We start from the raw sequence: 23,201 nt of genomic DNA on the forward strand, positions 1-23,201 counted from the left end.
TTGATAAAAATAATGAATTAAACTGTCAACCCTCTGAATATCTAGAGGGCTGTGTCTTTCATGCAGAAGTAACCATGTTCTTCCATGTCATGCAATATTTTTATCAGTATTCATTTGATGCTTGCTCCCTGTTAGACATTTCACTCCTTGAAGACAGACACTGCATTTCCCTCTGTGCTGCAGACAACAGTGTGTCACAAGAATTGTTGGGTGGGATTAATTCTGGGTACCCAGATGAAGCTAGACCCCAGATTGTCCCTCCTGCCCTGGTTCAGGTCTGAGTCTCAGAAGACCTCAAAGCTACCTGTCCTGCTCTTGGAACTGGCGAACAGAGACAGTTTCCTTGTGAGTCAAAGGGTCTAGACTAAATGTGAGCTTCAGGAACCTTCTCAGAGTTTCCTATGGGGCCTCTGGGGCTGGCCTGCTGCTGAGAGTAAAGAGGTACAAACAGGAGAGTAAAGAGGAACAGGAACAAAATCTGGAAACAGCCAGGGGGGCGGGGTTTGAGGAGGGGTTAGGGTTAGAGAGAACAAGGAAACATGGTTTGGGTACAGCAGAGAGAGCACTGTTTCAAGAGTCCAGCAACCTGGACTCTCTCATGGCTCTGTCCCTGCCTTGGGCCAGGAAGGAAGGAAAGAAAATAAATACGTGAGCGCCTACTGTGTACTTTCATGTAGGTTTTATTCAAATTTCCCAACAGTCCTGCAGGAAGCCAAGGTTCAGAGAGGGTAGATGACTGGCCGACAGGCACAGCCCAGTCTATGTAGGAAACGAAGCACGAATTAGTCTCCGAAGGTTAAGTGTGAAGTGCAGTGAAGAGCATCACACTATCGTTTAGGTCCCTCCCTCTAACTTCTCTTAGAATATTTCTACTAGCGAGGGAAAACAAACAAACAAACAGCCTCATCCATGGGGCAACGTGAAATGTAGACAGGCTGGATGGGACGCCGCAGCGCAGCCCCGAGCTAGGCTGGGAGAGACCCTCAGGGTGTGGGGCGGCGCCCGGGCCTCCTGTTTCTCACAGGGACATGCAGGTGGAGATGGAATCCAAGTCGGCCCCAGGCACCGCTGGAGAGGATCCTGGCGGCAAAGCTTGCGAGTGACACGTATAAATCTGGGAGAAGGAAAGCAAGCGGACTTCCTGCGGCACGTGGGGGTTGGGAGCGGGTGCGTTTCCTGTGTACCTGGTCCAGGAAGGACGCTCTTTGCAGCAGGCGGCCGGCCAGGAGTGGCTGGGAGGGCCGCCCCTGGGGCTCGAGGGCTGCGGCAGAGACTGGGGAGCCAAGGGGGTGCTGAGGAATCTGCCCCCAATTCCTCCTCCTCTCGCCCCCCGGCTCAGCCTAGGAGGCCGGGGCAGGGCTACACCTGCAGCCTGCAGCGCCCCTGCCGACCTCGGGGCGGGCAGCTTAGGGGAGACCTCAGTCGTCGGCCCGGGCACTCCGACAGGACGGGGAGTTCGGCTGGGGGCCTCCGCAGCGAGCGCTGCAGTCCGGAGACCGGCGCCCAGGCCTGGGGGCGACAGCCGGGGAAAAGGAGCATCCCGGACTCGGTGTCTGGGGGGCGGGGCGGGGCGGGGTTCATTAGCATAGCCACGCCCCCTGCGCGCCGCCGAGCCCCGAAGCCGAGCGCGGGCGGCCGCAGCCGGCCTCGGCGCTGAATGGGCTGGCGGCGCCCGGACCCCGCGCCCGCGCCCGCGCCCGCCTCGCCCGGGCCTCCGCCGCCCGCCGCCCGCGCCCGCCCGGGCTGTGAATGAAAGGCCGGCGCCGCCGGGGGCTGGCTGCGGGCGACGCGGCGACGCCGGCCTCCCGGGAGACGCGCTCCCCGCCGAGATGTACGGTAAGGAGGGCTCCGCGCCCGGCTCGGCCCGCGGGGGCCGGCGCCGCAAACTTCCGTCGTCCCCCTGCGTGGCCCCGGCGACAGGCGAGGGCGCCGGCCCGGTGCCCGGCTGGGCTGCTGCGGTGGCTCCGTGCGCGCGCGTCTGTGCTGAGCTGAGAGGACAAAGATGCCTCCGGCCGGGGGATCCTGGGGTCCCCGGGGGTCCTTCGAGCCGGTCGAGTGCGAGCGCTGGGGCGGGGGGCGGTGTCCGTCGGGGCCGAGGGGACTCGGGGGAAAGCGGGTCTGTCTTGGAGTAGAGCAGACAGGGAGTGTCGGCGGAGGTGGTCGTGTGACAGCATTTGCAGAATTAACAAAAGCGGGTTGTGCTTGGGAGTTTCATGCGGGAAGCCGGTCCGGGGTGGAGGGAGACGCTGGCTGCCGGCCTTATGCCCGGCCCCGAGGACGTGGGAGGCGGCGGCGGCGGCGGTGCCGAGGCCCGGGGCGCGGGCCCGCGCTGGGAGCCTCATCTCGCCGCCCTGGATGCACTTGGCCTCTGCCTGCCCTGCCACCTGCCCGTGGCGTCCAGGTTCCTTAACTTCCAGATCTGCCCTCCGCAGTGGTGAAGGGGGACACGCTGCTGAGAGGCTGCAGCACCGCCCTGACCTCCCTTCCCCGCTCCCACAGCCGTCCCCTCAACCGGGGTGCAACAGTTAGCCAGCCCCCCGCCATGCCCGGCTCTGCTTGACCATTTGTCAGGATTGCTCTGGTTTTGGAGGCAGTGTGGGTGAGGACAGGAGAGCGTGCCGGGTCCCTCATTGCTGCTGTGATGGGTGCAGCACTGGAGACCCAAACCGGTCTAGGCATGGACCGCATCTCAGAGCCTCCAGACGCTCCGGGGGCTGTGTGTGTGCCTGTGTGATCTCGACGGACACAAGTCCATCAGAAGTCAGGTCTGGCAGCTATTCTAGAGCCAGCAAAAGAACTGGAGCTGTGCTCACCTCCCACCCACGCTGCAGATGGGGGCTCAGGCTGCACCTGAGGGGAGAGAGTTTGGAGAAGAGCATGTTCCCGATTTAACCCATCACTAAGGCTGCTCAGCTGCCTCTGCACAGACTGTGAGTCACAAAGTTTGTTAGACGCAGAGGAAGCCAAGAGCCTGGTGGAAAGTCTAAGTGATTGGTGGGCCCCCTATTTAGCGAGAGAGAGACTCAACTTTTTAGTCTCCTTCCCTGCCCAGTTGGTAATACATCTGCATTTCTGAGCCAGCTTGAGACATCAGCAGGTCCCCTCAGCAAGTATAATTTCTCTTGGATGGACCAAGTGGGGGAGGGGGAAAATTGACCTCAGAGGCTGACCAGTGGGGACTCTGGGTAAACAGTTGTGCTCTATAAGTGCAGGCTGTGAGATTCCCAGGAGGGGGGAGAGAGAGAGAGAGAGAGTGTGTGTGTGTGTGTGTGTGTGTGTGTGTGTGTGTGTGTGTGTGTGTGTGTGTGTGTGTGTGTGTGTGTGTGTGTGTGTGTGTGTGTGTGTATTTTCCCCTCTGTTTTTCTCCCTGTTCTTTTCTGCAGAGGGAGCAGCCTGAAGCTGCAGATCATTTGACAAAAGCATGTGACTGCAGGGGCACCTGCAGTGGGGAAGGAGTTAGGACAGACCCATCAGAATTGGTCAGAATTAGGAACCCTGGCTTTGCTGGGCCACCCAATTGCATTTAGTCCAGGATAATTAGTAACTTATCAGGGATATCCAAGAATTGAGGGTCCCAGTCTGCCTCTGTTGCATGAAGCAAGTCAAAGAAGAGCTGGATGGTACAGAAAGGTGAACTGAGAAGCCACCCTATCTGGGTGCTATTTTTGGACACACCACAGATTTTCATTTCTCTTTTATAACATGTTTTTATTTCCCTAGATGCAAATAGAGATGGTACTTACCCTGAATGATTCATAGAAAGATTCTAATGAAGGAAGCTTCTGTTCAGTTGCCTGGAGCAAAAAAAAAAAAAAGAAAGAAAAGAAAAAAAAAAAAATTCACACCAGTGCTGGGCAGGAGATTATTACTGAGTGTCACTTGGTGCAAAACCTAGTCTTAGGAGGTGTAAGAGGGAACCCACTTTTGAGGGGGTGGGGTGCTCATCTGCCTGGATTTTTGTATGTTCTTGACTTTTTCATGAAAAGAAAAGGTCCACGTGATACTTGTGATTATACTCTCCCCAAATGTCAATAGAGTGATGAAAAAAGTTGGGAGTAGGGAGGTTGGGAGGGCATAGAATCATAGACTTTCTATAATTGTTCTTATTTTCTCAGATTTTCCAAGTGATTCTTCCAAAGTGACACAGTTAGATAGAACAGGGAAAAATGAAAACGGGCCCCTGGCTCAGTGCTCCCCGACCCCCCACCCCCACCCCCAACACACCGGGCCCCATATTTTCCCCGGGTGCCTCAGGTGAACGCTCATTAGGGTCCTTGGTCTCCTCCGTTTTCTTCCTTCTGCCTATGGGAGACTAGGGACCCCTGTCTTTGCCAGAGGGCACAACGTTATCTGCAACAGAAAGATCCTAGACCTGGGGGCAGCCCATCCCAATCCCAGAGCCACTTTATGGCCGTGTGACCTTAGGCAAGTGGGGTTGTCTCAGAATTAAGTCTCTGCATAAAATGGTGAAATGCCCATCTACCTCCCAGGTCTTTCGTGAGCCTCAGAGCTGGGCAGCGGTGTGACAGTGCATCATAGAGGTTCTGCACTCATAGACAGGTTGCTCAGAGCCTGTCCCCCTCCCTCTTCCTCTCTGCCAGCTCCTGCATGTGCCTGTTTGCATCACCTCCCACCCCCGTTTACACACACAGATCACCTTGACTTTGCTAGCTGCCAAGCTACTGAACTGCATTCCTTCTTTCTTCCCCTTTGCCAAACTCACCCCAGCTGCCTCCTCACCACTCTCTTACCCTAAACCTCCACTACTTTCTGGAAATGGCTCTCCAAAAGGACACAAGTGACTTCCCAAAGTCTTGTTTATGCCTACAAGCAGGGATTGACAGGGAACATGGCAAAATAAAAAGCAGTTTGTGCTGGGATGGGAAGATCATGGGCAAATTCTCTGCAGAAATGGATTCCCATTAGTTTTCCTTTTTGTTAGAACTGTATAGCCAGGAGTTTCTCTGTTTCTTTCGCCTGGGATGGAGCTGTGATGTTCCTGCCTGGGAGCTTCCCATTTACCCACCGAGGTGAGACAGAGCTCTCAGAAATACTACCCTCCAGAATTAGGGCAGCTGGCCATGAAGAGCGATTGGAAAGAATTTTGCCAATCTCCCAGATCCCACTAAAACAAAAGCTGCGCTAACTAATTTCTCCTCACCTCTAAATGCTGCCCAACCTTAACTTATGCCTTTCTTCCTGCTTTATGATTAAGAATGCTGAATAGAGGGAAATAGCAATGGTATGCAACTTTTTGAAAATGTGCTTGATGGAGCTTCCTACTTGGTAAGTGAAACTGTTGTGAATGGGGTGGAGAAATGACAGGGTAAGGCAGGCCCCCAGAGGTGCAAAGGCTCCCCTTTGCAGAAATCTCCATAGATACTGCTGCTCCTTATCAGATGACATCCACAACACAACACTGGTGTGTGCACACACATGCTCCAACCTCCTCCCTCAAATCTTGAGGCTTCTGCAGCCCCATGGTGCCGTGTGTGGCTTGTGCATGTGGGAGCTGTGCGGCCTGGCCCCTCCTATTCCCACCCCCAACTCCTTTATTCCCCTTAGGAGTGCGGGGCCAGGTGAGTAGAGCCTGTTTTCTCTCTTGCTGCTAACAGTTCAGCAAATTCATATTGTTGCAGTTTTATTCTTGAACATGAATAAAAATAAAAAGTTAACATCACCTTACAGCACATATGGGAGAGGAGCGGAAAAAATCATCCAAAATCCTACCAACTAAAGCCAACCTTTTATATTAAGATGTAAATTACCACTGAAATTTTGCATTCTCCTCCTTTCGCCCTTTTCTATCTTTTTCCATCATTGCTGTTACCCCAGGTGTGATGGAGAAGGGGCACTGAGGACCTCACAGCCTGGGTCTGAACTCTAGCTCTGTCCCTTGCGTAACCTCGGACCTGAGCCTCTCTGAGCCCATTTACTGGCTCTGAAAAGATGGCAACAATGCCCACCTCATGGCAGAGATTAATTAAGAGAGCTGCAACTACTTCCCCCTTCCCTCTCTCCGATGCTCTCTTCTCTGTTTTTAAATTTTTTTTAAAAGGCCAAAATATAAACAAACAGATTAAAAACTATGTCTTATAAGTTTAAGAACAGTGCTTGTGAAACTGTTCCTTGTATCGAACAAATAAAAGATTTAATTAAAAAAAAATTTTTTTCTTGGTAATCATCCAAATCCTAGAAAATCTGGGAAATATAGTAAATAAATATAACAACTTTTACTGTTTAATATCTTTCCTCCCATACATTTGTTGATGTGGTTGGAATCATTCATTTTACATAATTTTGTATTCTATTTTTTTCCACTTAGCATTAGAATATAAGCATTGCCCTCAAGGTGTTAGAAACTCCCTGGCTGCCATTTTTAATGGCATGTAACAGGCCACTGAATGGATGTATATTTCCCTTATTGTGTTTTTGTGGGTATTCATAAAGTTTCTGTACTATGACCCTTGGAGGAGTATCTGGTGCCCAAAGCTTTCTCTGAGCTTTGGAATTTTTCCCTTACCTGTAGCCCTCTAAATGAGTCGGTCAAGGTATATAAACGTTCTGAAGACTTGTTACTGATTGTCAAATTGTTTTCATTTTGTATCAATTACATTCCTGCTAGCAGTTAGGAGAGTATCTAACTCCCCATACTCTCAAGAGCATTAAATATTGAAACTTTCTCCCCCAATCTTTGCTAATTTGCTAGAAAATTTATATCATTTTAGTTTACAATCTTTGTTACTGGTGAAGCTAAACACTTCCTTTCTTTTTTAAGCATTTGCATTTTAGTGAATTGTCATGGGAGTATGAGTGTTTTTTTTTTTTTTTTCTTGAGGATATTACCATTTGTCTGTCATTTGTTTTATGCTCTGTGTTTTGAAGGAATATAGACACATGCTATCAAGTATTTGTGGAGTGCCAACTACCTATGATACTACATAGGGCATCATGAGGGATGCAGAAATGGATAAAAGTCCTTCTCATCAAGATGATTAGAATTTAAGTGGGCAAACAAGTATAAAACATGCAAAAAATTAAATGATACAAAAAATAAGTTCAGTAAAATTGCACAAAGTTTTGCAAAGTGGAATGGAGTTACTCATCAAATGGTCAGTCAGCAGTATCTCCAAGTGGAAGAGACCAGGGTGAGGGGGAGCCATTTGAGAGGGCTTCAGAGGAGAGCTGGCACCTGTGCTGGGGGCTGGGGGACAGAGAAGGGAGGAAGGCATGCCAGGTGGAGGCACCAGTGTGAGTAAGTGCAGGGAGACGGGAAAGACCTGTCCGGGGGACCCAGAGGGACCGCATGGGGTGGGATAGAGTTTAGGTGGAACATTATGTGATGTATGAGGAGGTGGTGTCAGGGTAAGGACTTTTCACTTATCCTTGAGCAGTAAGAGCTTTTGAAGGTTTTAAACTGTTAAAGGACTGATTTTTGCTAAATCAGTTTTGGGGAAATGAAGCTGGAGGCACTGTGCAGAAAAGGTGGGGGGTGATGTGAAAATAAAGAGAAGCAGAGGAAGAGACGGTTGTCGCAGCCACAGGTGGTGGCATAAGGAGTAAGGAAGCTTTGGACCACAAGTTACAACTGTGCATATGCAACGAAGACGTTGGCCCCCTTAAAGGAGGGGTGTGTGTGTGTGTGTGTGTGTGTGTGTGTGTGTGTCGGTGGTGGTGGAGGGAAGGATGAGGCGCATTGAAACTTTTTTAAAAAAACATTTCCATGCTACATAAAAGGTGGATTATATAAGCAGATATAAAAAATAGTTGATTTTGAAATAGGTACTGAATTACCTGGAGCTATGAATTTATTATAATCTAAATTGTTTTAAAGAAGACTCAGGGCATATGTTTTACACACACACACACACACACACACACACACACACACACACACACGTGCTACAATAAACAGAGATCAAAGCAAAGAAATTCTAAAACAGAAATAAGTTAAGTTAGGAATAAATTTATTTCAGAAAAAAAAAATGCATACAAGCCAGTCTCATTGCAAATTCAGTTTTGAGCTTCCTGGAGGCCAAAATTAAGAGGAGCAAAGTCATTTAGAAGATTCATTAGCATCCATAAAATTTTTTTAAAAATGCAATTGCCTAGGACAAATGCAGTTTGGGGGGGATGCTAAGATCTGAGAGGAGTTCACCCAAAAAGAGGGGATATTTCACAAATATTGGTCTAACTTAGATTTTTTTCTTTTGAAAATATAGTCACCTTAATCTGCACTACACCAGTTTGTAGGATATTAAGTCTGGCCCAAGTGCAAGTTTCTGGGTTCTGATTCCCCACTGTGAAATTGCCCCTGGCCCTACTCTTGGCTGCCTTCCTGATTTGCCATAAGGCAGGACCTACTGAGGCTCTTGCCTCCTTTTGCAGCTGTGGATATTATTTCTCTTTTGTGGAGAGCTGAGTCTTCTGAGAATTTGCTCCCTGGAGAAGCTGGTGCTGCCTTCTCAATCTCAGGAGGCAGTCTGGTCACTTGCATTCAGGTACCTTATTTTAATTCACTGCATAGCCATTTCTCATTATCTAATGTTTCTCTTGTTTGTTTTCCTTGCTAGAATATAAGCTCCATGAAAGCAAGAACTCATTTCTCTTGTTCCCTATTATATCTTCAGGTCAGAGAACGCTGCCTGCTCCAGAGCAGGTGCTCAAAAACCTTGTGGAATGAATGGCTCCTGAGCTAGATGTCCTCTTTTAAATTGACCTCTTTGTAACCTCTGACCCTCTACATATTTCAGCCTTTGATGTATTGTGAATAACAATACAATTATTAGTAGTGTAGCTTCCATTCCTTGAGCACTGCTATGTGCCAAACAGTATTCTAAGCACATTTATGTGATTTAATCTTCCCAAAACTCTGAGTTAAGTATTACTATTCCCATTTTAGAACTGAGAAAACTGAGGCATCGAGAGCTTTAGTAACTTGCCCATGGCCACACAGCGATGTGGTAAGTCTGGGATTTGAAACTAGACATTACAGCTCCACTCGACACCCCTGTCCCATCACACTGTCCTCAGAATATTCTGAAAATTCCAGAGAATATAGGACTTTGCAGAGCTCCCTGTACTTCACAGATTCACATGTGTTAATTTGGTAAGAGCAGGAGCATGCAGAGGACAGGGCTGAACTGCTGAGCAGGATATGCCTTCTCTTTTGTCACAGGCCAGTCAACAGCAAAGCTGGGGACACTCACTTCTGGATGGAGCCCCTACCTCTTGGTAACTTTCCCACCTCCCTTTTCATTGTTTTGCTTTGTCAAAGAGAGAAAGGGTCCCAGGATGAGCCTTGGGGGCCTAAATGAGGAGTAGTAAGAGGATTCAGGACAGCAGGTCGGTGAGCGTGGAAGACAGAATGCAAGAGGGTGTCATGAAAAGCCAGGAAGCATGGGCGTGTGCTTCAGAGACACAGGCAGACAAAGCAGAGTGGGACTGTCCCAACCGATGCCGAGTCACATGCGTACCTGGATTGGCAGCATTCTTAGAGATTTGGTCCTTGGTCAGTGCTTGGCCTGGAGAAGAGCAGAGACCAAGCAATCTTCTAGAGCAGGAGGAGCTTCTGCTTCTGCAATAGTCTGTGAATTGAAACTCCTTCCCTACATCTTCAGGTCCAGGCAGTCTGGATGCAGCAATTGCTGCCTATAAGAGGAGGTGTTGGGACTGAGCAGTGTGGGGCGGGCCCCAGTCCTGAGCAGATCTCTCATGCTTAGACAGCAAAGCTGCGTGGTATATGGGCCAGACTAGAATCAAGGGAGGGACAGTGGTCCAAGTCCCAGACAGCTGCCTTCTAGCCATAGGACCCTGAACAGTTCATCTTTCTCTGAGCCCATTCCCTCCCCTGGAAAATGGGGATAATTAGTCTGCCTCACCCACACGGTTGTGGTGAAGGTGTCAAGTGAGATAATGTCTACACTGTATACATGTACTTACATCGCAGAGCACTGTACCTGTGAAAAGTGATATTGCCATCCAAGCAAGTCTTATGGATGCTTCTGGAACATAGCCATACCCTTTCCAGAAACAATGATAATCCCTGCATACAAGGATGGATATGCTGTATTTAAACTGTAGTTTTTAAAATCCTTAGTCAGAAAGGTCTGATAGTATGAATATAAAAACAGGGCTTCTGCAATATTGGCAAGCTGGGTGCCTGCCTCAGTGGTGTCTGCCCTGAGAGGGGACAACCGTAATGCTGATTACCTTGAGCACTTCCTTGTTTCCTGGAGGGCCACCTGCAGGCCGCAGTCCATGACCATGTCCCTCTCATCCCTACACTGGAAAGACGAGAAAATCCTTTAGACCACAGAGGACAGAGGTGACATATTTACCTAAATCCTTAGACTATTCTAAATTTATATACATTACTAAAATTTATCAGTGTTTATTCTATGCCATTCTATTCATTATTTCAGTTCAGAACAACCCTTTGGAGGTGAATGTCATTATTTCTATGGTTGAGCCAAGGATGCTGAGACTCAGAAGTCTAATAACTTGACCAAGGTCATGCAGCTCGTTCAAGTTCGTTCCCTCCATTGCCTGCTAAGCAAGCATTCACAGAGTTGCATGTGAGATTAAAAACTGCTTTTTATATTTGATGGCAATTACAAGTGTCTTACACCAGACAGCGAATTTCACTACAAGAGAATTCTAAACTGAATATTTTAGTAGATTTTACATTGTTTCATTGTGGCTTTTCATCTAGCACTTGGGTTATATGAAGTCCTCATCAGGCACCCATACGGACGTTTAAGCTCAGTACCCCAATGTCCTTTAGCCTGACAGAGTAGTCTGTCTATAAATCTGAGAATTAGGACTCCCAGATTCAAGTGCTAACTTTCTCATTATCAAATGGAAGGATCCAGATAAATTCAAGCATCCAGGAATCAGGAGCCTTAGATTCTTAGCTTGACAGAGCTTCTATCTCAATCATAACTATTCAGAAAGACTTCTTTCCATGTCCCAACCTTCCTTTCAGGTGGATAATACTTGAAATAATGTTTATAAATTGCATGAAAAATAATCCCTAAATTACAAGAACATTTATTATGATCTTGCCTGAAGATCTCAGAAAGGACCTACTTGTAATAATGTGGTGCATTCCCAGCTTCTCACAATGTGTGCAGGAGGCATGCTTCTTGAGCAGGAGCTTACAGGATGGATGCTGGAAAAATCCAGTCTCTGCAGCCTCCCACCAAGCCTTCTTCAGGCCCCTGCTGTATCTTATACTTTACTGTTATTTTTGTCATTTATTCGTCATGGTGAATGTCATTTATTCCTTTACACAATAGATCTGTGAACCACTTGAGGACACAATCTCTATTTTAATCAGCTTTAATTTCCACAGCATCTAGAACTTTGGTATATAGTAAGAGCTCAAATGTTTGCATTGAACTATAAAGTACTTATATGTATTATTCATTCAGTCATACATGCATACATACATGCATGCATACATAGCAGCCCTGGTGTCCAAGGTATCAATGATGATGGGCTGGAGATTTCTCTAAGGTCAGAGAGAATCCTGTAGTGATGGCAATAATATTTCACCATCTTAATGTGCCTTTCCGTATTGGTTATAATTTTGTGTCAGTAAAGGCTGTACCAGAGGATAACAATTTGACTTTTCCTCCACTTTGAAGAGCCAGTCATGAGAAAAAGCCACTGGGCCTACCTGCTGAGATGGGCAAGGCAGTCAGGGAGGCTTCTCACATATCTCCTCCTTGGTTTGGGGAGCTCAGGATAAATGTCATCATTTTTTCTTCAAAAAGGGAGGTCATTTAGTGGTGTACTTTTGGGTAAATCTTTATGTTGATTTCTATTCATATCATTTGTGCATTGTTCTTTTACAAAACAAGAAAGATGAAAAGGCCCTTTGAGGCAAATATCTGCTTCTCCTTACCTGGAAACACCAAGCCAAAATGATGATCGACTACGCAGCTTTGCATGCCTCTGGATGGAGTCAGAGTGCAGGGGCAGTGTGTGCCACAGCAGGTATGCACACCTTTGCTGTTAAGTACAGACAAGGCAGAAGAGGGAAGAAATAGCAGGGTTTTCCCATGGTTGTCATCCAGCTTCTGAAAGTGTCTGGTGCTACTCGCAGGCCTGGGCCTAGCCGCTGGTAAATACAGTAAACACGGCTGACTGTGCAAAAGCTGTCCCACAGGACTGCTAGAAATGTCCTCTTCTCCCCCAGACAACACTATCGGGTAAGAACAGAGCTGAGTGTTCTGGAGAGGTGTGGGTGATGCTGAGCTTTGACAACACCATCCTTCCGCTTTATCAAGGACATTTCTGGCCCCAGAGGAGAGGTGGCCATCAGGGCTGATGCAGGCTCTGTTGTGTATGAATGTGAGCAAGATTCTCAACCTTCCTCAGCTTTAGTTTCACCATCCATAAATTGGGAGAACTGGATTGGATGCTCTTGAAGGGTTTCCCAGCTCTTACGTTCTGGGAGTGGGTTGGGGTGGCTGTTCTGTCCCATGGCTGAGGCGGTAGGGGCTGGTGGTGCACCCAGCGCAGGAGTTTTCAAAAGATCTTGGTGGGAATGTAGGCGCTGCCAACTCAGGTTCTATATGCAACCTGGCTAGAAATCAGTTTCCTCATTGGTAAGACAGGGATAATGATCCCTTTGTTAATTTAGTGTCTGTCCTAGTGTCCTGTCCAGTGGGATGGCCCATGCTGACAAGTATGCTGGGGCAGGGGTAGGTGAGTCATGTGCCTTCAGAGTGCTGCCTACCACTGTTCCTGCTTTACATTCATTCAAGTTTCACAAAAATCCTGCATGGTGGTTATTCCTTTTCCCGTTTTCTGTCCTATTTTCAGAAAAAGATAATGAGGCTTAGAGAAGTTAAATGCCTTGCCCAAGATCACTCAGCTCCTTAAGTGGAATAGCTAAGGAAAGAGTCAGGTCTGTATTATTCCAACACTATTCTATTCCCCATGGATGCTTATTTAAAACATTATTGTCAATTGGGCAACATTGAAATTAAAAACTTTTATGCACTAAGAGACAACATCAACAGAGTAAAAAGGCACCCCATAGAATGGGAAAAAATATTTGCAAATAATATATCAGATAAGGGATTAATATTCAGAATATATAAAGAGCACCCACACTCAAAAACAAAAACAACTTGATTAAAATATGAGCAAAGGACTTGATTAGACATTTCTCCAAAGAAGATATACAGATGGCCAACAAGTACATACAAGATGTTCAGCAGCAATCATTAGGGACATACAAGTCAAAACCACAGTGCTCTACCACTTCACACCCATTAGGATGGCTATTATCAAAAAAGTAGAAAATAACAAGTGTTGGCAAGGATGTGGAGAAGTTGGAACCCTTGCGTACTGCTAGTAGGAATGTAAAATGGTGTCGCCACTATGGAAAGCAATATGGCATCTCCTCAAATAATTAAAAGTAGAATTACTACATGAGCCAGCAATTCCACTTCTAGGTATACGCCCCAAAGAATTGAAAGCGGGGACTTGAACAGATATTTGTACACCCATGTTTACAGCAGTGTTATTCACAATAGCCTAATGGTAGAAGCAACCCAAGTGTCCATCAACAGATGAATGGATAAACAAAACGTGGTATACACATATAATGAAATATTATTCAGCCTTAAAAAGGAAGGAAATCCTGACACATGCTACAAAATGGATAAATCCTGAAGACATTATGCTGAGTGAAATAAGCCAGTCACAGAAGGGCAAATATATATATGATTCCACTAGTGTGAAGTACCTAGAGTAGTCACATTCAGAGAGACGGGAGGCAGAATAAGGGTTACCGAGGGCTGGCGGAGGGGAGAATGGGGAATTGTTGTTTAATAGGTAGAGTTTTCGTTTTGCAAGATAGAAAGTTCTAGAGATGGACAGTGGTGACGTGTGCACACCAATGTGAATGTACTTAATGCCACTGGACTTAACATTTACCAAATTAATCGTTTTTATGTATATTTTACCGCAATTTTTAGAAAGTTTTCAGACATGGAATACTACTCAGCTATAAAAACGAATGAAATACTGCCATTTGCAACAACATGGATGGACCTTGAGAGAATTATATTAAGTGAAACAAGTCAGGCACAGAAAGAGAAATACCACATGTTCTCACTTATTGGTGGGAGCTAAAAATTAATATATAAATTCACACACACACACACACACACACACACACACACACACACAAACCGGGGGGGGGGGAAGAAGATATAACAACCACAATTATTTGAAGTTGATACGACAAGCAAACAGAAAGGACATTGTTGGAGGGGAGGGGGGGAGGGAGAAGGGAGGGAGGTTTTGGTGATGGGGAGCAATAATCAGCCACAATGTATATCGACAAAATAAAATTTAAAAAAAAAAAAAAAAAAAAAAGAAAGTTTTCAGACATGCATACCCAGCACCGTTATCAGAGTTGATCATTCCCTTCACTGATGGCATAAATCAGGCCATGGTGATAACTTAGCATTAGATACTTTATTGCTCAGGGGTCTCTGTAAAAGGAGACTCAGAAACCGACATCATCATATTCTTTGATCTCTGGAAAACTCCAACTCGAATTAAGAATGCCATTAAAGTATTATTATTTTAAGGAAAAAAAGTTTATTTAAATAAGATTAAGGGCATGTGTGTCACTGCATTTTGTGAAAGTGGCTGGAGGGATGATTACCAAATCTGAAGTATATGTTAGGGATGGTCTGAATTAGTGGCAAATGTGCTAATGACCTGGGGGGGCGGGTACAATCTCAAGGAGTTAGCCATTGTCCTTTTGAGCAGTGACATGGAGGTCTGTTAGGGGCCCGTGTGATTGCCAGTGGGGAGAGGAGAGCCAGACGTAGTCTACAGAAGAAAGTAAGTGTGAATTCAGGTGTCAGCTCCAACTGAGCCACAGGAGTTGGCACCCTGAATTGCGGGTTGATTTTTGATTGAGCTGCCTCTCAACACGGCAGCTCTAGGTGGCCTACTCCAAACTTAGCAGCAACAAGCTTTGTTTATTCAAAAAAAAAAAAAAAAAGAAAGAAAGAAAAGAAAGCTAATGCCACACCAGGGAGCCAGCCTATCATCCATGTATATGTACTAGCCCTGAAAGAAACCCACTAGTACACCAACAGTGGTTATTTCTGGGTGATAGCATTACAAATGATTTTAATTGCCTTTTAAAAAATATTTTGTATTTTTCACACTTTGTAGAGTGAGCATTATTTTAATGGCAGAACATAAATATAATTGTTTTTCATCATCAGAGCCTTTGTGGATAGTTATCTAAAATTTTCTCATTCTGTTTTAGAGATGCTTATGTCAAAATATATGAAAAGACAAATCTATGGTGGTAGATATCAAATAGTGGTTGGGTGGGGGAATTGCCTGGAAAGGGGAATTTTGTGAGTAGATCAGACATTAATGATCTCTTGTTTGGGTGGTAGTTGCACAAATATAAAAACAGTTGTCAAAACTCTAGGTACTGAACTCTTAAGATCTGTGCATCTTATTGCATATTATTATATTGCAATGAAACAGGAAACCCAGGAAAGGAAGAAAACATGCAGGCAAACAATCTGGGGCTGTTTGGCAGGCTGGCAATGGGTGTGCTAGCAGACAGCCAAGGGCCTGTGCCAGCCCACACCAGGGCACTTACCCATGGCCCAAGATGGTCCCAGCACCCCCGTGAAAGGGCTCATTGAGAGCTGCTGGTCAGGCCCACATGCTACAGGACAACTATGTGCTGAGCAGCGAGTGGAGGAAGCTGACCTGCAGCCCATTGGCAGCTGGTAGGCTGATGGTGACGGCAGGGCAGTGGGCAGAGAGCGCATGAAGCAGGGCCATCTGACTGAAAGGCCTGTCTTTTGAGTGCTGCCACTGGCATTGCTGATTCTCATAGGACCGGAAAGGACAAAACAAAGCCCGGCTCTACCGGGCCTCCAGCATCGTCTTAGCATAATCACAGCCATGGCTGAGTAGGGCTGGGTATGTGTGAAGGATCAATTTTTCCGTTTCCTCCTCAGGGCTTCTGTGACCTCGCAGCCCACAGTGATGTCCTTCTGCTAAGAATGCATAGCCTTTAATAGCCTTATTATTCACCTGTTTCTTAATAATGTGCTGGCTTGTGACATCTGTGCACAAAGACCTATGTCTTCCTGGCTAAATGGATTTTTTTTTTCCTAATGACACATTGAAATGAATAAATCTCAGTGTCTCCTTTGCAGGCCAGGGGTTAAGTGTAAAGACCCTGAAGTTAGACAGGCCTGGGTTCAAATCCAACTACCCCATTTAGCAGTCATGTGACTTGGGAAGTGTTACTTAACTGTCCTAAGCCTCATTTTCTTCATCCGTAAAATGGAGACAACAAACCCCACCTCAATTTTGTTGGGAGGTTTAAATAAAAATGCATCCAAATCTTCCAACAGCTCCTGACACATAGTGAGAGCTTAATAAATATTAGCTGATGTCGATGCTAAAGGAGAGCTTTAATACTGTCACCTGATCCTTTCTGATAACAACATAGCAGTGACAGAGCCACCCTCTCCAGAGGCCTGAGGATCTGCTTTGGAGGAAGGATTCTTTACTCTTCATTTGGAGCTTTTAAAGGAGCTGTCTCTTTCCAGCTGCTCTCATTCAGCCTGCTTTTTGCTTCTTGTGGTGGGCAGCACCTGCTTGAGGGACTTTTTTCTCCAGCAGGTACACCCAGAAGGCATGTGCGCACTAGAACTGCTTCATTAAAAAAAGTTCTTGGTGCTGTGTGGCCTCCTGCCTACTTGGCATTCCTAGTAGGGCTCAACCTAGTACTCGTTTTGTATTTTTGCAGAATTCCAGTGCTTGCTTCTGAATCTGTTTTGCATTTCAAAAGCGTAGCTTCTGAAATTTCCCTTTGGCACAGCGACCACCCTGGTCCTGGCTTTACATCTCAGCCGCGCTGGGCATGGCGCCTGGGTTGTGTCCTGGCACCCCGCTCATGCTGTGACAGACTCTCTGATGATATATTTGGGCATGTGAATGATTGATCTTAGATTCTTAGCCTTTAAGAGCCTGCGTCTTAAATCTGTTAGTTGGTCTGTATATTTAAAGCACTTACACTTGCACTCAATCAATTGGCTCGGTAACAATGAAGCTTCCTCTGGTTTCTATATTTGACACTGTGTGTTCATTTGGAAATGGAGGTGAGTAACCCTGCTTTTTATAGAATGCCTGGTGACCACAACAGGACACTGGCATATTTTGGGAAAGGGGAAAGCATAAACGTGTTCCAAATCCCAAATCCTGATTTCTAGTTTTTAGCTCCAAACTTAAACCAAATGACCAGAGAAATTTCCAACATTGTTTTGTTTTGTTTGGCACCTGGCCGGTTCTGACATTATTTTCATGTGATAGATTTTACTCTATGCTGCAGGCTCTTTGACAGCAGGAATTATTTATTGGAATACTGCTTATCCCCCATAGTCCACATGTACTTAGAAAAAAAAACAAATGCCTCAGTGTGCAAGTAGTACGTATTCAGGTGAATGAATTCCCACGAGGAGCTCAGATCACCTCACAGAGTGTTACATACAGCATTCACTTTTCCCCCCTTTGCTCTCATTTATTAGGATTCCTGGGGCTTAAAAGGCCCACAAAACACTTTCTTCCATAAATGTAACCAATATACTACTTATACTGTTGAACAATGTTTATAAAGCAGGTACCAATAGAATTATAAAATAGCAGCAGTGCTCTCTAATTGTAATTTTATCATCAAAGCTACAAAACACATTTCGGGTTTGAAGGCCACAAGTCAAAGCCAGAAGGTGTCAGGACCCCTCTGAAGGTCACCCCTGGCCCGGGGTAAATAGCTGCCCAAGGGCCAGTGCTTCTGGGACTGGAAGTGGCCAGTGGTCTCTGCTCACACCTGGTGAGGGGTGAGACGTGCCAAGCAGCACATCCACCCGGATTCATTCAGAGACACCTGTTGTCGTCGTTGTCAAATAAAGGATTCATGTCATGTTTTATGATGCTTCTTAAGCCAGCAGTCACTGAGGCTGAGACTACGCCTTCCTCCTTCCACAGTCATTCTTCACTTAATTCACTGTTTGAAATCCCAGTGTCACCTCCCTACAGAAAACCTCTCCAGGTCGCCAGTGGAGGCCACCGGCCGGGCCCTCTGCCTTTGCCTTCCTTGCAGTTCTCACTGTCCTTCCTCTCCTGGCCATTGTTCCCTCTTGAAGCTCACCTCTCCCCACACTGCCGGGACACGGGGCCCTCGGTCCTCACCTCCCTCTGTGATTATGGGCCTCTGCTCCTTGCTGTTCCCAGCCCACCCGTGTCACACACTGACCCAGCGTGTCCAGGCAAATGCTATGAGGCTCTGCCTGCAGCCCTCTGCCATTCCTTGTCTCTAAGTGTCTCCCCTAGAAAGCCCCTCCCCTTGCCCTCAGCTGCCAACTCTGTTTAGTGACCCTCACAGGTGAAGGGAGGGAGAGAGGCAGAGTTTTGCCTGTATTTAGCCCTGCTGGTTTCTGTCCTCTACTCTGATCCCAGTGTCATCACTTGGCTATGGGTCCTCTGCTTTCTTTTTGACTTCCTTTTTTATGTTCTTAGATCTTTACTGTGGGCTGGAGACTGAATGTGCCCCCTTCCCACCTATGCCATACACTGACCCAGTGTGATGCCCCAAGCTTGTCACACCTCCAACTGGACACTTTTAATTCAGGGCCTTTTCATGCTCCTCTCCCAGGATAGTCACATTCTTAGTGGCCTCCCAGGAGGGTCAGGGCACACTCCATCCATTTATCCACTGGAAGTAGATTCCTTGCACATTCTTAGCACAATAAGTGGCTGCTATTTAGTAGCAGTGACGGTTCCCCCCTGTTGGCCTGGCATTTGAGGGCATTTCACCATCTGGCCCCTCCCTAATGCTTCCAGCTTTGTTTACACTGCTGTAGACAGACTGTCTTCTCTCAGAATATCCCTGTGCTTGGCTCCTCCGAGCTTTTGCTGCTGCTGTTCCCACATCCTGGAAGGCCTTCCTTTCTCTTCTTTGCCCACACGTTATGATGCCCGTCTGCATGGGGAAGCATCCAAACTAAAACAACATATCCAGCCTCAAGTCCCAGCACCCTGGCTCTTTGACTCAAGTGACACGTACTTTGTCATGGCTGCTGGGGCGCATGCTGTCACTCCAATGGGACTTGCACATTCTGTTTCTTCGTACCTTCCACTATGTCTAATGCATTTTGTGTTGCATGCGTGCATGTGTGAGTGAATGACATGACTTCTGGGTCTTTAATGGGCTCCTTTGCTCAAAATTCCAGCAGGAACAAGCTGAGTGAGTGCAGGAGACAGCCCGTGTGTGTGTGTGTGTGTGTGTGTGTGTGTGTGTGCGCGCGTGCGTGCGCATGTGCACACGCACATGCATGTGTTTGTATATATGTGTGTGTTTTATCTCTAGGATTCCAAATCTTTGAACAGAAAACTATTCCCACCAGACTTTGTGAGAAACTTTACGCTGAAGAGAAAATGGGAGAAAGGTTTAATTTTTTTTTCTTTTTTTGGCATCTGGCCAGTATGGGGGAAAAGTTATATTTATTTTAAATGAAATGAGTAATACTAACACGATTTTGTTGGAGGAGGAAATTGAACTAAAAACTAAAGCTCTAAGTTGGAGCTGTCGGAGAGGACCTTCTGCAATGGTGCCAATGTTCTGTATGTGCGCTGTCCAGTGTGGCAGCCATCAGCCACGTGTGGTTACTGAACACACAAAACGTGGCTAGTGTGTTCAAGAAACTGAATTTTTAACTTTATATAATTTAAATAGCCATACGTGACTAGTGGCTACTACATTAGATGGTGTAGCCTGAGTCCCTGATCACCTCCCCTACCTCATCCCTAGTCCCCCAGCTCCAGCATTAACACTGTGCTGTTTCCTTACAGGTCTTTCCTTGTGCATTTCAGCATATTTTACACACGTATTTACAGACACACCAAGTCTGTTTGGCCTGTGAGTGTTGCACACAAATGGTAACATGCCATGCGCATTCTGCAGCGCCTCCTTTTTAATTAGCAATATGTTTGCAGAGCTGTCTGGCGCAGTGCTCATGGCTCTGCTTCATTCATTTCAGCTGCTGCATAGTGTGCACTGCATGGGCGTTCCCTGGTTTATTTAGTTAGTCCTCTACTGATGAGCATTTGGGTTGTTTCCAAGCAAAGGCACCAGACCTGTATCTTACCTGCTTCCATGTGCATAGGAGCAGGTGCAGATACTGAGACATGTAATTTCTAAGCCAACAGGAGGAAAAATATCCATATGCCACCTGCGGTTCTCCCACCCCTGGGTCTCCTGGACTGCGCATGCGGGATCAGGGCCCATGTGCGGTACCAGCCCTGATGTCCGCACCACTGCTGGGAAGCCGTTGTTTATTTTTTTGTAGGAAGCTGGTAGCTGTATCCTACTCTGATCTCCATTATTAGTCCCCATACCAAGAAGCTGAAACCTAGATTTTATCAAACAGGCTGTGATGAGACATTAATAACAATTTGAAGACGACAGACACAGACAGCATTCATCTGCAAGCTGAGTTAAATGCAGGCTTGAAGAAAATCTGGAATGCTCAGTGCCTCATTTTTTAAGTTAGATTTCTCAAACCATGCTCATTACACACATCTGGGGGCACGAGTATAAGATTACTGGTTTTAAAGGCATATATATTTGCTAGATTGGAGTAGTAGGCGTTCAGCAATAAATAAAACAAAGGTACAAGATGCACTTTCTAAATGAGGCTGCTGAGGCGTGGGCCTTGGGCATGGCAGGGAAGGCAGTGTTAATTAAAGTGGGATGAGAGGCCATTGCTTGCTTCTGGTGGCCAGTGTTTCTCAGCCAATGGTTTTTTCTTTCATCCTCCTAATTTCAAAGCATGCTGAAATAAAGCTTATTAATGATTTCATACCAATTTTTCCCCCAGTGATTACTGGGTCTTATGATGATATTAAAATTCAACCCTCGAGGAGTTGGGGATGGCTGAGCTGGGATACAAAGTGGAGAAGGAAAGTGGTACACGGCAGGTGACATTCTTTCAATTAGTGATGTCTCTCTAGCAGCCGGGAGCAGGAGACATTTGGTAGGAATGGGCCATGATCCAACAAAACTGAGGAAAGGAGGAAGGGGTGAAAGTGGGGACAGGTGAAGGGAGAGAGAGACTGTGCTAAACAGGTCATGAAGAAGCTGAGAAGGCACACACAAAACTGAGGGACTTTGCAGATACCCGTGCAGCATTAGTGGAAATGAAAACAAAGGAGAAAGTTCAGCGTGGCTTGACATTCCAGGAGGTCAGGTTGTTTTCTGCACATCCCCTGTCCCAGTATAATCATAATTTTCATAGTTTTTCCCTACTGTGCTACTGTGCATATAGTTCAGTATACAGCCTTCTCATTAAACACTCCATCCTAGGAATTTTGCCATGTTGTCACCTGGTCTTCAAAATTATGCCAGTGAGGTTTGCACTTAAATTATTTACTCAAATCCATTTCAGCCAGCTGGCTGAGTTTCCCTCGAGTTCCTTTATTTACAAATATCAGGTGACGTGTGTCCTGTGCCTATGATCAGTAGACGTCTGGAAAAGAGAGTACTGATGCTGGAAAGCTCCTCTCTATTGTGTTTTCTCCAGATCTTTAATCAGCTTTTCAGCACATTGATTTTATTGGGCAATTTTCAGACTCTAACCCCAATTTGCCTTGTTTTTTGTGGCGGAACCTCACACATCACTCTGGTGATGTGATATTATTAATATTGTCATTCTTCAGTGATGGAATCAGTTTCTAATCTAGTTTCCAGGACCAGTGTGGCTACTTAAGCACCATTGGGCATGGCGGGGCAGTGCCCATTTTTGTCACTAGCTCCAAGCTTCTGGCTTCTCCCTGTCTGTGCTGTCAGCTGTGGTCGTGGGTGGTTCTTACTCAGCATTTAGCTGTGTGGCCCTCCCTATCTGCTGACTTTTGCCACCACCCTGGCTCTGGTCCTTAATTTCTTATGCCTTGGTTCTTGCTCTTGATGGCCTCTCTTCTTCTGATCTCTCTAAACTCAAATTCAATGAGCCAGACTCTCCATTACCCTTCCTAACACACCATTCTCATCTTTTTGTACCTCCTTTTCCAAATGCCCTCACGTAACTCCCCTCATCTACAAGATAGAGGCTGAGTTCCTCATCTGGGCAGGCAGGGCTTCCTTGCAACTGTGGGACCCGCAAGACTGCTGCCTGGAAGCTCCTCTCCTCTCCAGGTACACTCAGACATTTCCTGTCCCTAAAGAGACAATTCAAGTTCTTGAGTCTTAGAAATATTCATAGCTTTTGAGTCCATTTCTGGAAATTTATCCCAAGGAATTGTCCAAAAAATGAAAAGTGCTGTAAGGTACACATAGTTTTTTCAACATCATTTTTCATAGCTTGAAAGTATAAACAAGATAAGGTACACATAGTTTTTTCAACATCATATTTCATAGCTTGAAAGTATAAACAAGATAAATGTCAAATCATATGGAAAGGTTCAGTAAATTATGGTGGATCTTCTCACTGGCATTTTAAGCACACGTGCAAAATGATAATTATAATGACAATTCGACAGCAGGAAAGATGCTCACGAAATAGGGTGAAGGGGACACGACAGCTCACGTTCATGGAGCCTGGTGTGTGACAGCTCCATGTACCTCGCTCCACCTGCCACAGACAGGAAACCAGCAGAGGGCTTTTCCTACCTGGAGTGATAATATCGAGAATCATTCTTAAAAAATTGTCTTCTCTGAATACTAGTTAAGCTATTCAGCCATTTGTTGAATGCCTGCTCTCCACTGAGTGCTAGTGGCCAGGTGCCTGCCAGGAACTCCCAGGCAAGCTTAGGCTCTGCGACTACTTCCACATGTGCCCCTCCTCCTCCCTTTCACCTGCTAGGTGGCATCCTTCAGGGCTCTGCCCAAATTCTGCTTTCACTGCCAGGTCTTCCTTGACCAGCTCAGCCTAAGGAGCATGTACCCTCCTTTGAGCCTCTATAACACATGACACTTTCTGTGAGAAACATCAGCACACTCAGGCTGCTTATATTTTGTTTATTGATTTTATCTTTTGTTTCCAACTAGAGTGTAAGAGCCCTGAAAACCAGGCCTGTATCATGTCACCAGGTAGCCCTTGGCACAGTGGGGGGCCCATGGTGGGTGCTCA

At 46.3% G+C, this 23,201-nt stretch overlaps 1 protein-coding gene across 3 annotated transcripts in view; it reads left to right on the forward strand.

Annotated features, from left to right (window-relative positions):
- The first annotated feature begins 1,730 nt into the window (after window positions 1-1,730).
- Window positions 1,731-23,201, forward strand: part of EFR3B (EFR3 homolog B) — an 88,895-nt gene continuing 67,424 nt past the window's right edge. For all 3 annotated transcript variants that reach the window (XM_063078043.1, XM_063078044.1, XM_063078045.1), the window contains exon 1: window positions 1,731-1,836. In XM_063078043.1, the coding sequence (XP_062934113.1) occupies window positions 1,830-1,836 (7 nt within the window). In that variant the 5' untranslated portion in view covers window positions 1,731-1,829. The remainder of the gene's footprint in view (window positions 1,837-23,201) is intronic.

Source organism: Cynocephalus volans, chromosome 14 (genome assembly GCF_027409185.1).
Source record: "Cynocephalus volans isolate mCynVol1 chromosome 14, mCynVol1.pri, whole genome shotgun sequence".
Classification (NCBI taxonomy): domain Eukaryota; kingdom Metazoa; phylum Chordata; class Mammalia; order Dermoptera; family Cynocephalidae; genus Cynocephalus; species Cynocephalus volans.